This window comes from Balearica regulorum, chromosome 11 (genome assembly GCF_011004875.1).
Source record: "Balearica regulorum gibbericeps isolate bBalReg1 chromosome 11, bBalReg1.pri, whole genome shotgun sequence".
Lineage (NCBI taxonomy): Eukaryota > Metazoa > Chordata > Aves > Gruiformes > Gruidae > Balearica > Balearica regulorum.
The window spans coordinates 10,095,447-10,116,767 of record NC_046194.1 but is presented as its reverse complement, the minus strand read 5'-3'; the positions used below and the strand labels follow the sequence as shown (position 1 = coordinate 10,116,767).

Here is a 21,321-nt window from a genome sequence, read left to right as displayed (position 1 = left end):
TGTCCAGTAGCTACTCGATCAGGCCAGTTGCAACTTAGCTAAATACATGAAGGAATGGTTCTGTTACTTTTTAAGTAAAAAGCTGGAAGATGAACTACAAAGCAGACAAAGCTGATGGTCCCTACAGCTGACCAGTGTTCCTGCTTGTATGACAGCAGTATGTCTTCAATAGTTTTTGCAAAATCCTTTTAATTTTATAAGAGAAGCCATCCTATGTAAATCACCAGTTCTGGTAATCTGTGTCTCTTCATTGCAGGTAGTATTTAGTCGTACAGAAAACAGGATTTACAAACAAATCTCTGTTTTCTGCAAAAAGCAAAAAGCCCCACTGTGGGATATTTGAGCCAGGGGAAAAAGGGGAGTATAAAATGTGATAGATCTGTGGTGAATACTGAAAGATTCATTGTTTTCTGTTTGTGGGGTTTTTTCCCCTCTCTTCCCTCAGGTGCTTTTCTAATCCCATACACCCTGATGTTGGCATTAGCTGGCTTGCCCTTATTTTTCATGGAATGTTCCCTTGGGCAGTTTGCCAGTCTAGGGCCAATTTCCGTCTGGAGAATATTACCATTGTTTCAAGGTTGGTATTGTTATGTTTTCTTAATCTTTTTTATCCTAGTAATAAACAGATGTGAGTTAATCATCTCTTCAAAAAGTTACTAATTCTGAGAAGCCGGCTTCCGTGTAGATAATATTCCCAATGTTACAAGGTCGCTATTATGTTCCCAGGTAGATCTTCCCCATTCAATTAATAAACAGATGTGGATTAAAGATTTCCTCAAAAAGGTTGTCAATTATGAGAGGTTTTATCAATGATTCTCCTGGTGTTATGCATCATACCACCCTAACCACAGCTGTCCAGGCAGAAGGAAATAACCCCGTTTGCTGCGTGAGGGAAAACCTCGGTTAAACACCTGGCACTGTGTGCAACAGACTGAAAATAATTCTTAGAAGTTAACTTTACCAGTGTTTCTTTACACTTTATGTCCTATGTAGCTTGCAAGGCAGTTCTATGTTGGATGGGCTAATTCTGTATTTAGCTGCCAGCCTTGGCACAGGCATGTGGGTCTGATTGCTTTATGCAGTGCTGTGCGTGTATTCATGCAACTCACTGCCTTGGGAGTCGTCTGCTGGTGTGATAAAACAGGCTAGTCTCTGGCCTCATAAGGTGAGGTGCCTCTTGTGCTAAGAGAAATAGTTGCACTCTGTAGTGGTAGTTTGCCACTACAATGGCAATCTACTGTCTCTGTGAGGGTTTGAATTTCATAGGGAGATGTATGTGTTTGGAAACAACTAACCATGTGCTTTACTCATTCCTATCCATCCAGGTCCTGCACCGATGGGTGTAAAGGACTATGTAATTGGTCTTGTTTGTCCTCTTTATCTACCAGAGGAATTAATGTAGGAACAAGGAAGTTTGTTTCTGATGCAATAAGAATTTTACTTGCCACCTTCTACAGAAACAAAAGGGATTATGGTCTGGCTTTTTCTGCCAGTCTCTGTTCTGCAGCACAAACAACCTTTCACAAGAGCTGTGTATTTAACTTTAAAGCAAAAGTCTATAGACACAGCAAATATTTTATGTATCTGTGAAGATACAAACTTAAATATAGCCTCTGAGATGATTGGGAGAGTTTAGCAGACTTTCCCAAACTCGCAGAACAAAGCTCATTTTAACAAAGGAGGAGAACTATTATTAGCACAGATTTACTGTTCTGTGTTGTTTCTCATTTATTGGCAAAACTATTCATTACAATGAGATCTTTAAAATGGTTTGGTCAGTTGTAGTTTTTGTATAGTTTCTTTTATTTTACTAAGCAATGAAAGCTTCCCACTGAACTGGGAGAGAACAAAATATTGAATTTCTCCTTTAGACTTGGACTAGTCGAATTTTTCTGTGGGCCTGATTCAAACTCTGTGTCACACTTGAGATGGTCAGTTTGGATTATAACCCTCACTTCATGGCTTTACCCTTTCCCTGTTTGGTTGCCATTAAAAATTATTTGAAAAACAAACAAAAAACAAACTCAACTTCTTTCCAAGTGGCCTTTTCAAAGTCAAGTGAAGACCAGTCTTTCTTTCTTTCTTTTTTTTTTTTTTTAAAACCCAGGTTTGGGGTACTTTAGACATTGTGTCTTTCTTTTTCCTAGGAGTGGGCATCACAATGGTCATCATCTCAACATTTGTGGCGATCTACTACAATGTTATCATTGCCTATGCACTCTACTACTTATTTGCCTCATTTCAAAAAGTGTTGCCGTGGTCAGACTGCTTTTCCTGGGCAGATGATTTCTGCAGCAAAACTCGATTAGGTACCGTACTTAACAGATATGGCCTAATGTTACTGTTTTGGATACTTGTACTTTGTACTGTTTTCTGGGAGAAATTACAGGGGCCAGACAGCTACCTGTGGCTCGAAAAGTCCTTCCTGGAGTTTTGTTTCTGAACACACAGGAGTGATGCTTGTCTGCTTCCCTGCCACCAGTTCTGGGTGCTTGGGAAATCTATAGAGAGCTGGGCTGAAACCACCTTGTTTAATCCTTTTTTTTGTTGTTTTTCTCCTTTAAAATCTACGGTTTCTTCTAGTACACACAGTCCCTGGAAACACTCCATTCCCATTTCATCAGGCCTCATGGCAAAGCAAATACCTTCCTTACCTGAAGCAAGAGTATTGCTATAGCTCTTATCCGGGATTCTTTCATTACCACTTGCCTCCCCTGTGGCTATGGTAATGCTAAGCACCAGTGAGGCACTGGTTTCACACTTTATTAACTCTTTAAAGCATATCTTCACTCTATTGTTCTTGATGTTTGGCAGCACATGTACATGTGCTTGTTATCTCACCGGTTTCCATATCAGACCAGTTTAAGGCAAAAGGTGAAGTTGGTGAGATAATTAGTAGTTAGTAGCTGGAAATGTGTTGCCAAATGTTAATGTAATTGTAACTCTTAACCATATATCTGAAAATGTCTTCTAAGATTCATAGGCTTCATAAAATGAAGCTGAGATGCTTTATTGAACAAAAAGTTGATGATTGCTTATGGGCTAAACAAAAATATTTTATCCCAAAATTTCTAAGTGCTGGAGGGATACAAAACTGAACCGAAGAAGCTGTCCTGAAAGAAGCTTCAAGAAAATTTTTCCAGTAAATGCTGATATACTGTTCTTTATGTTCTGGCAAAAAAAATACAAACCCAAAAAACCCAAGCAGTGCCCATTTTTTGTGTCCTGTGTGTCCTTACCCTCTGCCCAAGCAAAATGTTTAAAGAGCTCTAGTAAGCCCTCTGCCATAATAAGATGAAGTTGCTAGAGGATGATCTGTGTGTAACAGACATTGGTTTAGCACAAAGGCTTTTGTAGAATAACCAAGGCTACAATCTTAACTATCCTCAGTTCTGAATTTTGCAAGTATTCTTGACAATAAGTGAAAGGTGGAGCTGAGCACACCAAATTTTTGGTGTTTTGATTTACAGTCAAAGTAACAAAGTCACAGCTGCAAGTGATAGTTCAGGTTTGTTTCTAAATATTGTTAGTAGGCAAACTGAAGCTGTAACTGTTTAGAAAACATATTTGCTAAAATAGTCTGATTTTTATAATAGTCATCACTGTGTTAACAATCCCTTTTGCTTGCTTGCTTGCTTTCAGTAAGCGACTGCAATGCAACCTTACATGGAGAAATCGTTCATGCAAACTACTCATTCATCACAAACAATAATCTCACGTGTATAAATGGCACCATGAACTACAAACCAGTGCAATTTCCCAGCGAACAATACTGGAAGTAAGTAAATATTTTAAAAAATTGCTAAAAAGGTATTTATTATGCATTATGACTTTGAATGTTTCTTCTATTTTTGTCTCATCTTGCTGTCCAGAAAAAAAAAAAATCTAGTCAAGGGAAGTGGGCATGCAAATCTGTGAAGACAGGACTTAAAACTTAATTGATGAGCCTGGGCCTTAAAAAAAAAAAAAATTAAAAAATTAAAATACATATAGGGAAGCAAAAGAGCCAACCTGTGGCAAACTGAAAAATATCCAGCTTAAAGAAATCCTCTTCTCTGGGTCCTGATAGGGACTACTTAGCATCTTTATGTGTAGCATATAGGTTTTTTTCAGGAGTTACTGTGCAAAATAGATTTACCTCATTCTGAATCTGGGCCTGTTGTGAAATTGTCATTTCTTTAGCCACATGATTTCAATTTGCATCATGTTCCTTGGGTTCCTGGGGACTGATTTTTCTTATGGGCTCTTCTCTTACCTTTAGAATTTCATGGTTAACACAAAAGAGCTGAGGTAGGCCTGATGGGAGATGTATGGAGAGTTGAGGGCCAATAGACTTTAAAAAGAGGGAAAAAATGCAGTTAAATATTCAGTTTTTCAATGCCAATCATGCAACTCTAACTGCACGCTCATGGAAGCTGCTGCAGGGTCTTGTAACATTGGCAGAAACCAGCTCACTTTCCTTCAAGAAGTGACTGAAGAGGAGCACTGTATGCTGCTGTCTCCCTCTTCTCATTGCAGCGTTTTGTGCTTTCAGTAAAGTGGCTCTTCAACGCTCAAGTGGGTTGGACGAGACCGGTAACATTGTGTGGTACTTGGCGCTCTGCCTCCTCCTCTCCTGGATGATCGTTGGAGCCGCGTTGTTTAAAGGAATAAAATCTTCTGGAAAGGTAAGTTAGGAAGAGCAACTAGCAGACTTTTGGCCTGATCCTGCCATTCCAATGTCAGGTGGACCCAGGGATGGTTAGCACAAGGCAGGTTGCAGTCTGAACCCACTACCTTCTGCTGGATTCAGCATTAGGCTTTCTTTCTGTTAGCATTAGGCTTCATAACTGTTACATAAAATATGAGTAAGGTGCTGACTACACAGCAATTACTTAACACATGGATCTCTTAGCTCCACCAGGACTGCCATGTATTTGGGGATCTTGCTGTCATGCAGGTGATTCCAGCTGTGTTTTGGTAGTCACTTGGCCTGTTATGACGGACGTATGCATGTGACTGCACACGCGTGCACACACCCTGGGAACACCCGGTAATTATTTGCACCTCCAGACTAGTTCAGATGTTTGGACAATACAGGTCAAGTCCTGCAAACAAATGTGCGTGTACAGGCTCCTGCCAGATTGTGAAATGTTGTTGGTACTCAAGATTTCTAGCTGCTTTTAGGGTGCTTGCTTTCAGGCACCGGCTCTGCTGAGCTCCCATTTCCATGTGCTGGAGCATGGCTGCCTGGAGTCTTCCTTAGGTTAGGTTGGTTCCTCTCCAGACTTCAGGCAGGCTGAATTTCATTCATTTTTGCCTGAGACCCTTTTATGGTTTAGTTCCTTCCTCTTCATACTCCTTTCTTACCTCCATGCTGCATCTCCACATTTCCACTTCTTAATACTTCAGTCTGTTGCCTTCATTCTTTCTCTTGCCTTTTCTGCACTGATTTTTTTTTTCCATTCCTTCTGTCATGTCTTTCCATAGTTCCTTGCTGCCCATCTTCCTTTCCTCAGTCTGATGTCTCCTATTCCGCTTTCTATTTGGAGCTTTTTGTTCTCCGTCTCAGCGCTTCAGGGTGGAGTATCTGTGCTTTCCCAGCCACAGTTGTTCAACTACCACATGGCTCCTCTTAAATTCACATTCCTTGGGTTCCTGGCAATTGGCTCTTCCTGTTGTCACTTATCTTCTGGCATGAAGGTAAGCCTCTTTGAGGAGTAAGGTAAGAGGCAGAAGAATCTAGCTAGACAGGAACAAGGCAAAGATGAAGAGCAGTGAGAATTGACTATTCCAGGTGAATATGAAGGAGGTCTTCAGAAATGGCAGATTCACCATATGATGGTGCAATGCTGTGGCTTGGTGTAACCAGCAGTACCAGCTCAATTATCTACCTGCGTAACACTGAAACTAAGACTTGAGAAACAAGAGTATTGTTGAATGTAGCCTGCATGATAATAGCACTGCTTAGCTCTACTTCTGGCCTGGATCCCGTTGTGCTAGAAATTGGGTAGACAAACAACAAGAGATCCCTGTCTGAGAATGTAAAAGTCCTTGTTCCCAGTAAAGAAAGCTTCCAGCATGGCTTGCTCGTTTTGTGGGGGTTTTTGTTTTGGTTTGGGTTTTTTATGGTTTTATTTTGGGGTTGTGTGTTTTGTGGTTTTGTTTTGGTTTTTTTCCTTCCTACTTACAGCAGGAGATAATTCCATCCTGGTCACCTAATTTTGACTGGCTTTCAGTTTGCATTTGCTAGAAGCATTGCCTAGCAAGAGACCTTTGGGGTAGTTAAGTCCAGGCCTTGCTACAGCAGTAAATCATGTCAGAAAACACATTTCTGAAACTGGTCAAGTGCTATTTGAAAAGTGGATATGTGGTTTGGGTCTTCTGCTTCTGCTGGAATGCAGCTCCAGAACCGGCTAAGCCAGATGGTTTAGTGCTTGGTGTGCGTTCACTTCCCTGGTCGCCTGTTTTTCATTTGTACCAGCCAACCTTAGCCTAAAACCTGGCCATTTCTCCTGCACAGAGGTCTGTGCATCCCCTTGCTTCTAATGTGTGTCCCTGCCCTTCTTTCTGCAGGTCGTCTACTTTACTGCACTCTTCCCATATGTCATCCTGCTCATCTTGCTGGTGCGCGGTGCCACCCTGGAAGGTGCTCTGGATGGCATCGAGTACTACATTGGGAGGCAGTCCAACATCACCAAGTTGATGGAGGCAGAGGTGAGAAGTAGTGTCAAGTCCCGAAGTGTGACATGCTTCTGTGGTTCTATGGGCTTGTCACTTATGGAGCAACTTCTTTCTAATCTAGTCATGGGCTTCTTCATGTCCTGCCCCTGCATTTTGTATCTGGAGCCGGCTTCTGTGTTTTCAGCAACCCCCAGCTCTATCAGAAGTACAAGCCCCTATTCTAGCTACTCATAATCTAAAAAAAAATAGCCACCATCTTCCCTCTCCCTGCCACACCAGATAGTGATGACAACTGTGGTATTGCATCTGAGCAGCTCTCAGCAGTCATGTTGGAGTTTCATCTTAGCAAGGCCTGCTGAGAAAGTTCTTGCTGTGGGATCAAGAGTTGCTCTTGCATGTGTCCCACTTGCTTTGGTTACTGATAATTTCAGGGGACTTTATCAGAAGGTTGGAGGGACCCCAGAGTTTGAAATTCAGGCTGTGCCTTGCCCAGGAAATCAGCTTGGGAAACTAGGTGGACCGGGAAGAGCACCTTGTGCAAAGGAGGTCTGGATTTTTTTGTTCTGGCTTATGCCAACATTTGTTCAGCTTTACCAAAACTAGACATTAAGCGTGATATTTATTTGTGGTATTTTATGTGAGCATTTGGTGCTGAGGGGCTGCAGCAGAGGCAGCAGTGTTTTTTGTGGGTCACAGTGTGAGGAACAAAAATGGGAGAGCACATGGAAGTTCTCAGTTCTGCAACCTGGTCCTGGTTTTCCTTATTCATTGGCACTCTGACAAGATTCATATCTTGACAACCCACATATGTGAATTAATTTAATCTCTTCTTCAGGGCTAGCCCAGTAAGATTTAAATATTTGGCAACATACTCGGGATGTGACCTTCAGAAATCAGAGAAGCTACCATTTGTACTCGAGACTACAAGGTCATGCTATATCCCACTTACTCTAAATTTAATATGAAATAGAATTAGATTTTCAGGCTAAATGTGGAAAAACCCTTGAGCTTCAACAGATGGCAGGCTTAAATGTTTATGATATGTACTGTAACTTATACAATAATTTCCATGTTCTTATTTCTGGTAGGTTTGGAAAGATGCAGCCACCCAGATATTCTACTCCCTGTCTGTGGCATGGGGGGGGCTTGTTGCTTTGTCTTCGTACAATAAGTTCCACAACAACTGCTACTCAGATGCCATTTTAGTTTGTGTAACCAACTGCGCCACCAGCGTATTTGCCGGGTTTGCGATATTCTCCATTTTGGGACATATGGCATTCGTGTCCGAGAGACCTGTCTCAGAGGTCGTGGACTCAGGTAGGCTGATCACACTGTCGGTGTTGAGACTTGCTTTGACCAAGGCATGACAATCACCTCCTTCTGTCCACTACTTTTCAGGATTTGATCTAGCATTTGTAGCCTACCCAGAGGCTCTGTCCAAGTTACCAGTTGCTCCTCTGTGGTCCTTCTTGTTTTTCTTCATGCTCCTGCTCTTGGGCCTTGACTCTCAGTTTGCCACCATAGGTGAGTGGGGGTTTTAAGTAGCCCATGGCTTCTCAAATGAACATTACCTTTCTTAATTGTGCTGTTCAAAACACACACTTCTTCCTTTGCAGAAACACTTACAACCACCATACAAGATATATATCCCAAAGTAATGAAAAAGTTAAGAATCCCTGTAACACTGGGTGTGTGCATATTGCTCTTCTTTCTTGGTCTTATCTGTGTTACTCAGGTAAGATATTAAATTCTTTTTTGGCATTGGGTTTAGTTATGCTGCAAATAGTAAATTTAAGTCAAAATATCCTTTCCAACTGTTCCTGCTTGCATGGATTAATCTGAGAGACTCTTGAATTCTGCCAGTGTGCCTGGACATGCAAATAATAAATTCCCAGAGGGAAGCTTGAAGGAACTAAGGTTTTCTGTGATTATTGAACTGAGATGTGCTTTTGAATAGAAGGCCTGTACAGAGCCTGTGAACCATCAACCTGATTTACTGCTCCTCAGTTCAGGAGGTTATTTGTGTAATCTCAAGCATACGCATACAGTGTGTCTGCAGTGCTGTGGGTACCGCTAACAGCCAGTAGGTGCTGATGGGATCTTTTTGTTCAGAACTGACTACCAAACAGGACAGGATTTGAGAAATGGCCTATTTACATCATAAAAACCTATTAGCTCGCAAGCATCTGTGGATTGTATGGTTACTTCTCCTGTGTGTGTGTGTGTATATGCACACACACTCACGTACATAAAGGAATTTTAAGTATACGGTGTAAAATTTCTTGAGGCAATTGCTTTCAAGGATATATAAAGGTTCATTGCAATGACTCCATCTAGAAATGCAGATTTATATATGCGATTAGACTGAGAATGTGAAGATGGTAATTGTGGTGAATAGAGAGTTGTATGGTCAAGCAAAGCACATAACTTATGGAACATGATGGCAGGGAAGCTTGCAAAGGACATAGTATTCCAGAGTGTGAAATGGCTTAAAGCTTCTTCCCTGCTCTGTGATCCTGTTACTGCATGCTGGTGTTTAAAGCTGTGTTTAACACATGTGGAAAACTTGTGTCTGTAGGAGTATACAAGCCTCCCAGAACTGATCATGGGTATAGCTGTTGCTATAGTTCAGTATTAAAACTTCAGCATGAGCTATTATACTGTAAGCTCCAAATTTAAATCTTGCTCTCAGCTGTTTATACAGACTCTGCATATACGTATCTCTTGTTATTAGTATACAGATCTACAGTATTTTGTCAGATGTGATTTTCAACCTCTCACAGAGATATTTAAACAAAATATTCACAAATGTGTACTTAACCTAGGAAACTGGAAATTTAGAAACTCGGACTGGTGGTTAGTTAAACTGGCTTGAACAATGTGACTTATTTGCATAAAGACTTTATTGGAACTGGGTACATTTTTACCTCTTTATTGTTTGTTCTACAGGCAGGAATTTACTGGGTTAACCTAATAGATCACTTTTGTGCAGGATGGGGAATCCTTATTGCAGCTGTCCTGGAGATAATAGGCATTGTCTACATTTACGGTAAATTATTTGCATTGAAAATCCATTATTTGACCATGCAGTTCCAGACACAATGTATATTAAACATTAGTTACTGCAATAAAGCATTTATGACTTAACTGGCTGAAAAGCTTTAACAGTTACCACACAACTGGAGGAACTGACCTTCACCATTGCCTTCCTTCTATCCCTTTTGAGTAACCACATCTGTAAGCGAGGCACCTGCTTTACAATGCACCCTACACCTGTCTTTCAACAGGAGGAAACAGGTTCATTGAAGACATTGAAATGATGATTGGAAAGAAGAGACGTTTATTCTGGCTGTGGTGGAGAATGTGCTGGTTTTTCATTACTCCTGTGCTGTTAATGGTGAGTATAGATGACTGGATTGTGTTAGTGTGGCAGAACTTATTAATTTGATATTGAAGAGATTTCCATGTGAAGATTCAGTGCAGAATGCCCAGGCCCTATGTGTAAAGACAGGGAATGGCTGTGCCAGTGAAGCAAACTATGTGCTATCTGTACTTGCGGATACATACCACTCCTCATTGGGTTGTCTCCAGGAGAGGCTGGACCTTCAGATCAGTTGCTAGTGATAGACAGAGATAGTCCATTTTAGCGGCTGGATTATCTTCATTTCAGACTGAGACAATGTTTTGAAAACCTAGATTTATTTTTTTTTTTTTCCCTTTGAGGGAAATCTCTTTTTTGGGACAGGTCCCTGGCTTGGGTTTGCTCTTTGGATGTCCAGCTGTTCCCCTGTCTGAGACTTTTTTAATGTCCTGTTATTTGTGTCTCATTTCTTCATTACTCTTGTGCTTCTAATTGTGAGTGTAGATGGTTGGATTATGTTACTATGAGAATTCATTAATATCCCAAATCCAGGAGCAGTGGCAAGTCAATCTGGCCAGCACATTACTTTTAACCTGTCGGACTACAGTTTAGATAGTGCTGCTCCTAAAAATATCTTATTTCTGCAGCAATATTTGCCAACAGTTAGATTCTTGCCCATATTTCTGTAAGTAATGGAATGTGGGAACATACAAAACATACAAATGAAGGTACTGTGCTCATGCAGCAACATACATATTCTCCAACACAAGATTTCAACAGAACCCATAAATCAAGTTATGTTTAAACACAGATGTACTTAAAGTGTTAGGGTGAATGTCAGTCTTACTGCTTGGCCATGACTTGAACACCAAATCCTGCACAACCATTCTCACACTCAAGGGAAGAACTGTGCAGAATTTCTAGATAACCCCTTTTTTTTTTTAACCAACTTGGAAATATGGTGCAAGTTCAAGTTAGCTGGAAATCTGATTTTTGCTCTCAAATTCTTTGCCATTTTTTATAGGCAATTTTGGTCTGGTCTCTGGTCACATTTTCACCTCCCACTTATGGCTCAGTGTTATATCCAGCCTGGGGAACTGCTGTTGGCTGGTGCATGATTATCTTCTGTGTCATCTGGATTCCCATCGTCGCTATTCTAAAAATAGTTAAAGCTGAAGGAAATCTTTGTCAGGTAAGGGCACAAAAAAGCTGTCATAGCTCAAATCTTGCTTTCCTTGCATTATCAGGAATGTCTGTGCTTTCTTCTCAAAAACACGTTCACCACTTTGAGGTGTTCATTAGTTGGATTTTTAGACCAAAACACATCTCTGGTAGTTGCATCAGAGGCAAATTAACCCTACTGTCTTCTGTTAAGAATATAAAGTCTAATTCTCTGGGAGTGCACCTGTACATTTAAGAGTGATTTTTTTCATGGTTTCTGTTGTTGTTCTAGCTGCCTTAAATTCTCTAACGAATTTCTATCACTTTCTATCCCTATATTGTTTTCTGGAGTTTTGCCTCCTATTCCTCACAGAAACAAGCAAATGCAAGATCTGAGGTATGCTGCTCTTGCCAAGCTCTGCCAAAGAGTCCTGTTGGTCACAGCTTTTCCTGCTTGTTTGGCTTCAGTGTCCAGAATCAGAATGGTTTGAGTTGGAAGGGACCTTAAAGATCATCTAGTTCCAACCCCCCTGCCATGGGCAGGGACACCCTCCACTAGACCAGGTTGCCCAAAGCCCCATCCAACCTGGCCTTGAACACTTCCAGGGATGGAGTCTCTGCAACCTGTTCCAGTGCCTCAGCACCCTCACAGTAAAGAATTTCTTCCTAATATCTAATCTAAAACTATCCTCTTTCAGCTTAAAGCCATTACCCCTCATTCTATCACTCCATGCCCTTGTAAACAGTCCCTCACCATCTTTCCTGTAGGCCCCTTTAAGTACTGGAAGGCTGCTATAAGGTCTCCCTGGAGCCTGCTCTTCTCCAGGCTGAACAATCCCAACTGTCTCAGCCTGTCCTCATAGGAGAGGTGCTCCAGCCCTCTGATCATCTACTGAAACCAGAGATATTTGAAATGATTCTAAAAAACTTTGGTGATTTGTTTGCAACTTGTTGAGTTGCAGGGCATATCCAGACTTACAGCTTTATTGAACTTTAAAAATAGCCCAGACCAAGGTAAGACATCAAATGCCTCTTGTGCTTGCTTTCCAGCGCATTGTAAGCTGCTGCAGGCCCGCTGCAAACTGGGGTCCCTACCTGGAATGTCACCGAGGAGAAAGATACAGCCATATTGTAGATCCCAAAAAGGAAAAGGAACACGAGATTCCTACTGTGTCTGGCTTTGTATACACTCAACAATGAGATGGCCATTTGGATGACAGATTTTTAACATATGTGTGTGGTTTTTTTTTTTCTTTAACTATTAGAAAGTGACAATGCAAAATAACAACAAAAAGCAAATCAACCCTCTGCTCTTCAAAACCCAGCCCTCAAATGAAAGCGAGCCATTTTATTTATTTTTAGTGCTGCATGTTTGGGGAGGAACAGGTACATTAGACACTGACATCTCCCCAGATATTCAGGTTGAGAGGACAGGAAAATGCATTGCAGGCTCTCCAGGCTGATGGACTGGGTATGCTTAACCCCATCCAACCCATATCCAGCTGGACTGCAGATACGGGTGTGGAACAGAACAAAGACATTCTGGTGCTCCCCAGCTACAGGCAATTTGAGCCAAAAGGTGCATGCCCCAATGTGCTATGGGCAGTTACTACCTTCTGCTGTGCTTTGCCATCCACAGTGGTGTGCAGTCGGCAGAGAAGTGAATGAGTGTGCTGCTGCCAGCTGGCACTGTAGCTCAGGGAACAGGAATAATTTTTCTGTCTAAGCCTTGCTTAGTGCTGTGAGGCTGCTCAGTATTTGATGTTGATTACAGTGTGTGTGTGTTTTGTCTGTGTATCTAAATATTGAGTGGCAAAAAATTGCCATCACAGGAAATAAGGCCTTAAAATGGTGAAAAGCAGGCATCTTTCTATTTCTCATTATTCCCCTTGGGATGCCCAAAGAGCAATCTTCTATGTCTTGCCCCATGCTCAGCATTCATCGATCTATAACTCAAAAAATCCCATATTGGCATATAGTGTCACTAGGCTCTGCAGAATGAAATAGTAACTATTGAATTCTGGTGTGTCTGCCCTCCCTACAGCCATCAAGGCTTTACCTATCAGTTAGTTCTCTGCATCTTTCACTCAGACTTGGATTTTCCCTTCCAAACAAGACCCAAAGTACATTTTCAAGATTCAAACAGTATTATCGATGTTGTGGTAGGGCCAAAAGAAGCAGAACTTTATCCCAAGTAAATTCTTGTAAGGTTGAAACCATCTTGTAGTGCTGTTACTCCAAAATTTGCTGAAATCGTGAGTTTATTGAAAAGTTAGGAAGTTTGTAATGCATTTGGAAACACAGACTTATGCTTATACCTAGGCAGGGAGGGCTTAGGGTTAAGAGAACCTGCCTTCACTCCATAATACAAGTGAATTCCTGATAAAGGAAAAATCATCTATGGATTATATGAATACATTTTGTGTGGCAAGGAATGTGTCTGTTACTGTGATAATGGTTCCTTGGGAACAATGCAGCAGGGTTTTTAGCTGTCACTTCCTCTCAGGGCTTTGTCACTGTTTCTGGACTTGAAGGAGTGTGAATAGTGACTTGTTGCCCAAGCTGCATACTTTAGTGTATGTTTTATACTGATCTTTTTGTGACAAATCAACACATGATGGCAAATAAAATGCAGTTTTCTGTTTTTAATGGTTTTGGTGCTGGAAAATGAGATTTTAGGCTTTTGCATGGAGTTGGGGGGAGGCAGTTGGTGGGATGTACTACCGACTCTTCTGTGATCCTAAGTCTTTGGGAGATTGAACTGGGAAGGTTCCAGGAAGCCTTTTCTTATAGAAGTTAGGATCTAGGGCAATAACCCTGTTTTGGAGCAGGGTCAGAAAATACAGAAAGTAATTGAGTGGGAATTTATAAAAAGGACTGTGGGATTAGAGCCCGTAACAGAAGGTGGTGAAGACGAACCTTTTCCTGCACTCCAGCTGCTTTAGGGTCGTGTTCTAGCCACAAATCAGCAGGAAACAGTGCTGTTGCTGGCCCTGATGTGTGGAGAGGCTGGGAGTGGGAGGGAGGCTGAGGTGCTCAGCCCCCAGTGCTCCAATCCATTGGAACTGCCACAGTGGGCAGCAGTTCATACCCGGGAAGGAGAGACAAGTTAGACAAGCAATGAGTGAGAGTGCTCCAAGAGGTGGTGGGGAAGTTGGCTTGCCAAACCAGCTTCAGAAAGAATTCAGGAAGGTTTTGGCAAAAGAGATGCTGAAGGCTAATACCAGCCATCTACTGCCCTGCAGGAAGCCCCTGCTGCTGCACAAAGGGCTCCTTTGAGGCTTCTGCTCTCGACTTGTCTTACGGGCTTCTAGGACCTGTTTTCATGATGTTGCACTATCAAAGCCTCCCAGAAGAGCGACAGAAGACAGTTTCTCAAGGGCTGGGGATCCATTTTTGGTGCTTTCTCCTTTCTCCAAGGTAAGAAAATCCTCCCGTTTTGAAAGCAAGATTTGCTCAGTTGGCCCCTGGCAGAGCTGGGATCCCTCTCTGCGTGACCATGTCTGACATCTTCCTGGTACATCCAATTTCTGTTGCTCTCTTTGGATGAGCTGACTGTTGGCATCTGCTGAGGAGTCTCAAAGAGTATTTAGGAATTGGCATTCATATTCCTTACCCATCCCAGCTCTGGCCCAGCAGCTAGGATTGTTCAATAGCCCTGGAGTGTTACATGGAGAAGCAATATGTCCCTTAGTGCTGCTCTGGAGGTAGACTGGGCCCAGCAGACCTGGGCGTAATCCTCACCCACACAGGCTGATGCCCAGCGTCCTGGTGTTTGTTGAGTTGAGAAACCAGCAGTGTCAAACAGCGCTGCATTCCTGGTAAGGGACAATGCTCTGTGCTGAGCAGGTGGTCAAAATGCCTGGAGTTTGGGGGGGGTGGGGGTGGGGTGTTTGGTGGTTTTTGTTTTTCTTTTGAGGAAAAAAAGAAAATGGTTTTGCTTTGGATCCAGTAAACAGGATTGAAAGGAAAATGCTTGGAAAGAGAAGAGAGTCTTTTCCACTTCTATGTTTGCTTTGGATTGGGTCAAAATGCAAGTGTGTTTCAGTCAGGGAAGAGAGCACAGACATGTACAGTTCCAGTAAGCCACATCTATAACATTTTAAAAGACACATTTCAACTGGGATTTGTATATGTATGTCAAACAATTAGGTGCCAAGTTTATGAAAGCCAATTTTAAACCCCTAAATTATTTCTATTGCAGAGACTGTTCATATGCATGAAGTCAAATTAAAAAAAAAAAAAAAACAAACATTTAACTTTGTTTCTACCCCATCCTCTATTTGCAATGGGACATTTTTCAGCCGGGCTGCGTGGTGGTGCATTAACCATCAGAGAGCAGCGTCTGCTCATGTCTTCTGCTCAGCTCCCGGCACCCGGGGAGTGGGACCTGCCAGGGGTCAGCGCAACCCCCCAGTGCAGCCCAGCTCTGCCCGGGATGCTGGCCCGCTTGCTCGCTGATCCGTGGCTCTGGAGACTGCATTATAAAGCAGCAGCCACTAAAGCTGAGTCATTTGGCTCTTGCTCCTGCCTGGCTGGCAGCTGTTGAATGGCGTCTGAGCTTTGAATTGGACTGGCCATGTTGAAAGATTTATTTTTGTTTTTTTTAAAATCCAGTTCCAAATGTGTGAAAAAGATAGCTGGTGTGCCCATTGAACTGCTGCTTGGCTTCAAGCTGAGTGTTACAGTAGCAATACAGCTGCTCTGGCCTCTGCAGCCATGGGTTATCTCGGCGGACCAGTTGTCCCTGTAAGTGGACCTTTCCAGCCCCATATTGCAATTTTGTGATGCTTTGTGCACCCCCACTCCCAAGTCCACAGAGTTCAACTGAGCCTCACCCTGTTGTCCTCCATGCCTGTGGATGATGTGGCCTTGCTGAGGTGTTCCATTCCTGGCTTTTTTATTTATTTTATTTTTCATAAGAAGTATCAGCATAGACCCAGAAGCAGCATGAACGTTTATAACAGAAAGCTTTCTTTTCTTGTTTCAGCTTTACATGTAACTTTCCATCACTATGTATAGGAGGGCTTTGTGTCATTTTTTGGCTTAAGATCCATGGCTATGGCTGTGTTTGTGGGCACCATGGCACCTCAGTCAGTCTCCAAGGGCTGGGGCATCTGCTGCACAGCTGTAGCACAGCTGTTTAGAGAGGGATGAATGAGAAGCGAGAGGTACCAGTGTGTGAGCTGAGCTGACTTGCTGGGGGGCTGCACAGGAGTGAGGAGGTGATTCCACAGCCCATCTGTTGAGGGCAAAATCATGTATTTCCTGTGAGTCACCTTCTGAAGGGGTTGGAAATACTCCACAAAGTTTGATCCAGCAGAAAAATCCCCAAATGATCAAATTGAAACTCATCTTGAAACAAATTAATCACTGTTGACACCAAAGAAATTACAGGGGCAAAAGGGTTTACATTGTTGAAAGAACCTGGTTTCAGTTATTTCAGTGATGTTTGCTTTTTAACTCAAATGGTCTTTCTTTTGGAAGGTTAGTAAATACAGACTACAAAGTACTGAAGAAGGAAAATGCTGAAATTTAACAAGCCCTTCTTGGAATTTAAAAAAATTAATTTCTCACTGGACTGATTTGGAAGGGAGGTGAGAGGGAAGTTGACATTTTGACTTCTTGATTTGGAATGACAAAATTATTGTTACAACTGTCTGAAAGATGAGAAGAATCTTTTCCAATTTAGCTCTGTGATGGAAATATGGCAAATGCTGGTAGAACCCTTTAAAAAGAAAAAAACCTCTTACCATAGTGGTGTTAGTTATTTTTTAAAAGTTAACTTTTGGCTATCCCTTAAGGGGGTTTAGGGAGCCAATATCTAATCTCAGGTTCCTATGAGTCCCAGGGAATCTCCAGATCCTCTGTGTAGATTAGCCTTTTGGACAGACAATATAGGGGAGGGGAAAATAACCCCCTGAAATCTATAGGCTGTAGGTAAATGGCACTTGATGAAGGGAATGAGGAAAAGATTTTATATATATATATATATAACTGATCCCATGTAAGTATTTTTCATTGATTTTTGTAGATTAATTGCCTATAAAATAATACAGGGTAACTGGGTATCTGAGCACATAGAGGGCAGACGACCAGCTCCTCAATCTGGTTCTTCTTGTCCTCTCTCTTGCCCCAGTGGAGGAGTCTCTCATTGACGCAGAGGGAAATGAAATATGTGCGATCTGAACTGCATGTGGGGAGAGATTTTCCTCCACAGTGAATAGGACCTGGTTTATCAACTCATGCTGATTGCAGCTGCAGTTTCATGTTGAGTCCTTTGGCTGGATCCAGTTCGAGTATGTGTTTCCACAACACCTCCAGGTCTGGTCCTGGTGCCTTGTTAGCAATACTGCTGAGCTCATTGCTATGCAAGAAGTAATGACCTTATAGCAGCCTTCAGTACTTAGAGGGGGCCTACAAGAAAGCTGGAGAGGGACTGTTTACAAGGGCATGGAGTGATAGAATGAGGGGTGATGGCTTTAAACTGAAAGAGGGTCGATTTAGATTAGATATTAAGAAGAAATTCTTTACTGTGAAGGTGGTGAGGCACTGGAACAGGTTGCCATGTTGTGGATTCCCCATCCCTGGAGGTGTTCAAGGCCAGGTTGGATGGGGCTTTGGGCAACCTGGTCTAGTGGAGGATGTCCCTGCCTATGACAGGGAGGTTTGAATTAGATGATATTTAAGGTCTCTTCCAATCCAAACTGTTCTATGATTCTATGACCTCAGTCTAAACTAGTTTGGTATAATTGTTTCGTATTTTAAACGAATAATAAGCAGTGCTGGTAGTTTTTGTCACAGGATCACTTAGTAGATCCCCCAGAGCCATAGAAATTAGATGACTCAGCAACTTCTGACCAAGCAGGTGAGGAAGTGGTGTGGGACTGAGAAGCTGTGGTGAAAGGGAAGACAGAGCAGCGGGTTAAACTGGATCTTCCACTGAAGGAAATGCAATGGGAAACAGCAGCCTTACCTGGGCTGACTCTGCTTGGTCAAAGTTAGGCCAACTCATACCACAATCATAGCTACTGAAAGAAGGTTTTCTTCCTCAATAAAATAATCTCAAGAAGGCTTGAGATTAACTGATAAATCAGTTCAAGAAAGTTATCAGTGTGTGGTAACTCCGGCCTCTTATGAAAGAGTAAAACTGCACCTCACTGAAGCATAGAGTCAGTGTGGAGGTGAAGTGTATGTGTGCATCTTGAACATGATGTTGTCCTGGTTTCAGCTGGGATAGAATTAATCTTCTTCCTAGTAGCTGGTATAGTGCTGTGTTTTGGATTTAGGATAAGAATAATGTTGATAACACACTGATGTTTTGGTTGTTGCTAGGCAATGTTTACACCAAGTCAAGGACTTTTCTGATTCTCATACTGCACTGCCAGGGAGGACGCTGGTGGTACACAAGACACTTTCCTTTTTTGTCTCAATAAAAAAAGGGAAGACTCGTGGGTTGAGATTAAGAGTTTCAGAGAACAGAAAAGGAAGAGAATAATGATGATGATAAAAGAATATACAAAACATGCAGTGATGCACAGCACAATTGCTCACCCCTGCTGACTGATGCCCAGCTAGTTCCTGAGCTGTGGTTGTGCCCCCAGCCAGCTTCCCCCAAGTTATCTATTGGGCATAACGTCATATGGTATGGAATATCACTTTGGCTAGTATGGGCAGCTGTCCTGGCTGCGTCCCCTCCCAGCTTCTTGTGCACTGCTAGCCTCCTCCATGATGTGTAGAGGGGACCTTCCCTTTGAACATCCAGCCCAGTACTGGCAGTCAGGGTGCAAAGAGGAGCTGTGCTCCAGTACTAATCACTTCTGAAGCAGCTCGAACCCCTTCATATGCTTTTTCAGTCAGAGTGTAGCGGGCCTTGGATCCTCTATTTCCCTGACTCCAAAACCCAAGGGGTTGGTCTCGCATCTCCCCTGATGCTTTCTGCCAGACACTCCAGATTAGAGCAGTTCTCCCTGGCTGCAGTGTAGAGCACATTTTTCACATCTGGTCCTGTCCAGACTGGGCCAAGGGCTACTGCATCATCTATTTCCTGTTTAATTTGTTCAAAGGCTTGTCATTGCTCAGGGCCACATTTGAAATTGCTGTTCTTCTGGGTTATGTGATAGAGAGGGCTTACCATCAGACTGTAATTTGGAACATGCATCCTCCAAAAAGCCACAACGCCTAAGTCCTTTTTGTTAGTTGATGGAAACATAGCTGCTATTTTTTTGATCACATCCATTGGGATCTGATGATGTCCATCTTGCTATTTTGTTCCTAAAATCTGCATCTCCTGTGCAAGTCTGTTGACCTTACTTCATTTTATGGTGAAACTGGCTTTCAGAAGGATTTGGACTATTTTCTTCCCTTTCTCAGAAAGTTTTGCTGTGTTGCCCCATAAGATGATGTGTCAATGTGCTGCAGGTGTTCCAGAGCTTCACACCATTCTAGTGCAGTCTGGATCAGTCCATGGTAAATGGTGGGGCTGTGTTTCCACCCCTGGGGCAGACGATTCCAGGTATATTGGACGCCCCTTGAAATGAAAGCAAACTGTGGCCTGCACTCTGCTGCCAAAGGGATTGAGAAAAATGCATTTGCAATATCAATGGTGGCATACCACTTGGCTGTCTGACTCTAGTTCAAATTTAAGTTCCAGCATGTCCCACATGGCAGCACTCAGTGGTGGTGTGAGTTTATTCAGGCTACGATAGTCTACTGTCAGTCTTCACTCTCCATTAGACTTTCTCACTGGCCATGTGGACTGTTAAAGGGTGAGTGAGTTCTGCTGATCACTCCCTGGCTCTCCAGTTGATGACTCAGCTTATGGATGGGAATCAGGGAGTCTTGGTTGGTGTGATATTGCCACTGGTGCACCGTTGTGGTAGCAGTTGGCCCCTGTTGCTCTTCGATCCTGAGCAATCCCACAACAGAAGGGTCCTCCGAGAGACCGGGCAAAGTAGACAACTGTTCAATTTCCCGTGTCTCCAAGGCAGCTATGCCAAAAGCCCACCGGTATCCTTTTGGGTCCTTGAAACACCCTCTCCTGAGGCAGTCTATGCCCAGGATGCACAAAGCCTCTGGGCCAGTCACAATGGGGTGCTTTTGCCACTCATTCCCAGTTAGACTCACTTCGGCCTCCAGTACAGTGACCTGTGGGGATCCCCTCTCACTCCAGAAATACAGATGGGTTCTGCCCCTTCATGCCTTGATGGCATTAGGGTACACTGTGCACCAGTATCCACTAGAGCCTTATGCTCCTGTGGGTCTCACGTGCCAGGCCATCGGATCCACGTGGTCCAATCAACCCAGTTGTCCCATTCCTCCACCTGTGTAGAGGTTACTGATACCAGCACAGGTTGGGTTTCTTTGTTCAGCTGCACTGCCTCTCACCAGGGTTTGAGTAGACACAGCTCCCGTCCTCTGTTTTCCCTCTCATCCCCCTGATGGTGCTGCCTATTATTGAGCAATGTTTGGGAGACACTGGCCAGGGCCCAGCACAGTGCAGTGAGTTGTGCCTCTTTGGAATAACCACAGCATTTTCTGCCCCTTTATCAGGGTCCTCTAGTTGTTCAGGAGTGAAGTTCCAAACCATTGGAGGTGAGAAGTTCTCTAGATACCTGCCCATATTCTCCCACATGCCATGCCACCCATGACTATCCAGCCAGCCTCAGGGCAGATCTCTGGGTGCTGTTCTTAAAACAATTTCTTGTAACCCTAAACAGGACTTGAAACACATTCAGGAGACATAGCAATAGGAGCATGCTGGCTTGAGCATCCCAAGAGTATTCAAGTAAGGATTTATATACTACAGCCACGTGAACAAACAAAGTACCATTGTGACAGGCAACTCTTTAAATATTACAATAAATGCTTACAACTTTGTTTTAACGTAGTGTGGTCAGATCAGTCATTATGTCAGCACTTTGAGTCCCACATTTGGTGCCGAAAAAAGGACTGTCATGGTTCAGCCCCAGCCGCAGCTGAAGCACCACGTGGCCGCTCGTTCACCCCTCCTACCACCCAGTGAGATGGGGAGAAGAATCAGAGGAAAAGGGTAAAACTCACAGGTTGGGATAAGGACAGTTTACTGGGACAGCAAAGGAAGAGGAAAGTAACAACAGTACATATAACAGCATGTA

At 42.9% G+C, this 21,321-nt stretch overlaps 1 protein-coding gene across 7 annotated transcripts in view; it reads left to right on the top strand.

Annotated features, from left to right (window-relative positions):
- SLC6A14 (solute carrier family 6 member 14) overlaps positions 1 to 21,321 on the top strand; it is a 100,370-nt gene that overhangs the window by 62,742 nt on the left and 16,307 nt on the right. For 6 of the 7 annotated variants that reach the window (XM_075763228.1, XM_075763230.1, XM_075763232.1 and 3 more), the window contains 12 exons: positions 446 to 577; positions 2,148 to 2,309; positions 3,643 to 3,778; positions 4,535 to 4,667; positions 6,556 to 6,696; positions 7,752 to 7,980; positions 8,062 to 8,187; positions 8,280 to 8,398; positions 9,613 to 9,712; positions 9,951 to 10,060; positions 11,049 to 11,216; positions 12,236 to 13,834. In XM_075763228.1, the coding sequence (XP_075619343.1) occupies positions 446 to 577; positions 2,148 to 2,309; positions 3,643 to 3,778; positions 4,535 to 4,667; positions 6,556 to 6,696; positions 7,752 to 7,980; positions 8,062 to 8,187; positions 8,280 to 8,398; positions 9,613 to 9,712; positions 9,951 to 10,060; positions 11,049 to 11,216; positions 12,236 to 12,385 (1,706 nt within the window). In that variant the 3' untranslated portion in view covers positions 12,386 to 13,834. Of the gene's footprint in view, positions 1 to 445; positions 578 to 2,147; positions 2,310 to 3,642; positions 3,779 to 4,534; positions 4,668 to 6,555; positions 6,697 to 7,751; positions 7,981 to 8,061; positions 8,188 to 8,279; positions 8,399 to 9,612; positions 9,713 to 9,950; positions 10,061 to 11,048; positions 11,217 to 12,235; positions 13,835 to 21,321 lie in introns of those variants that run through there. The other variant, XM_075763229.1, reaches the window with a different exon arrangement.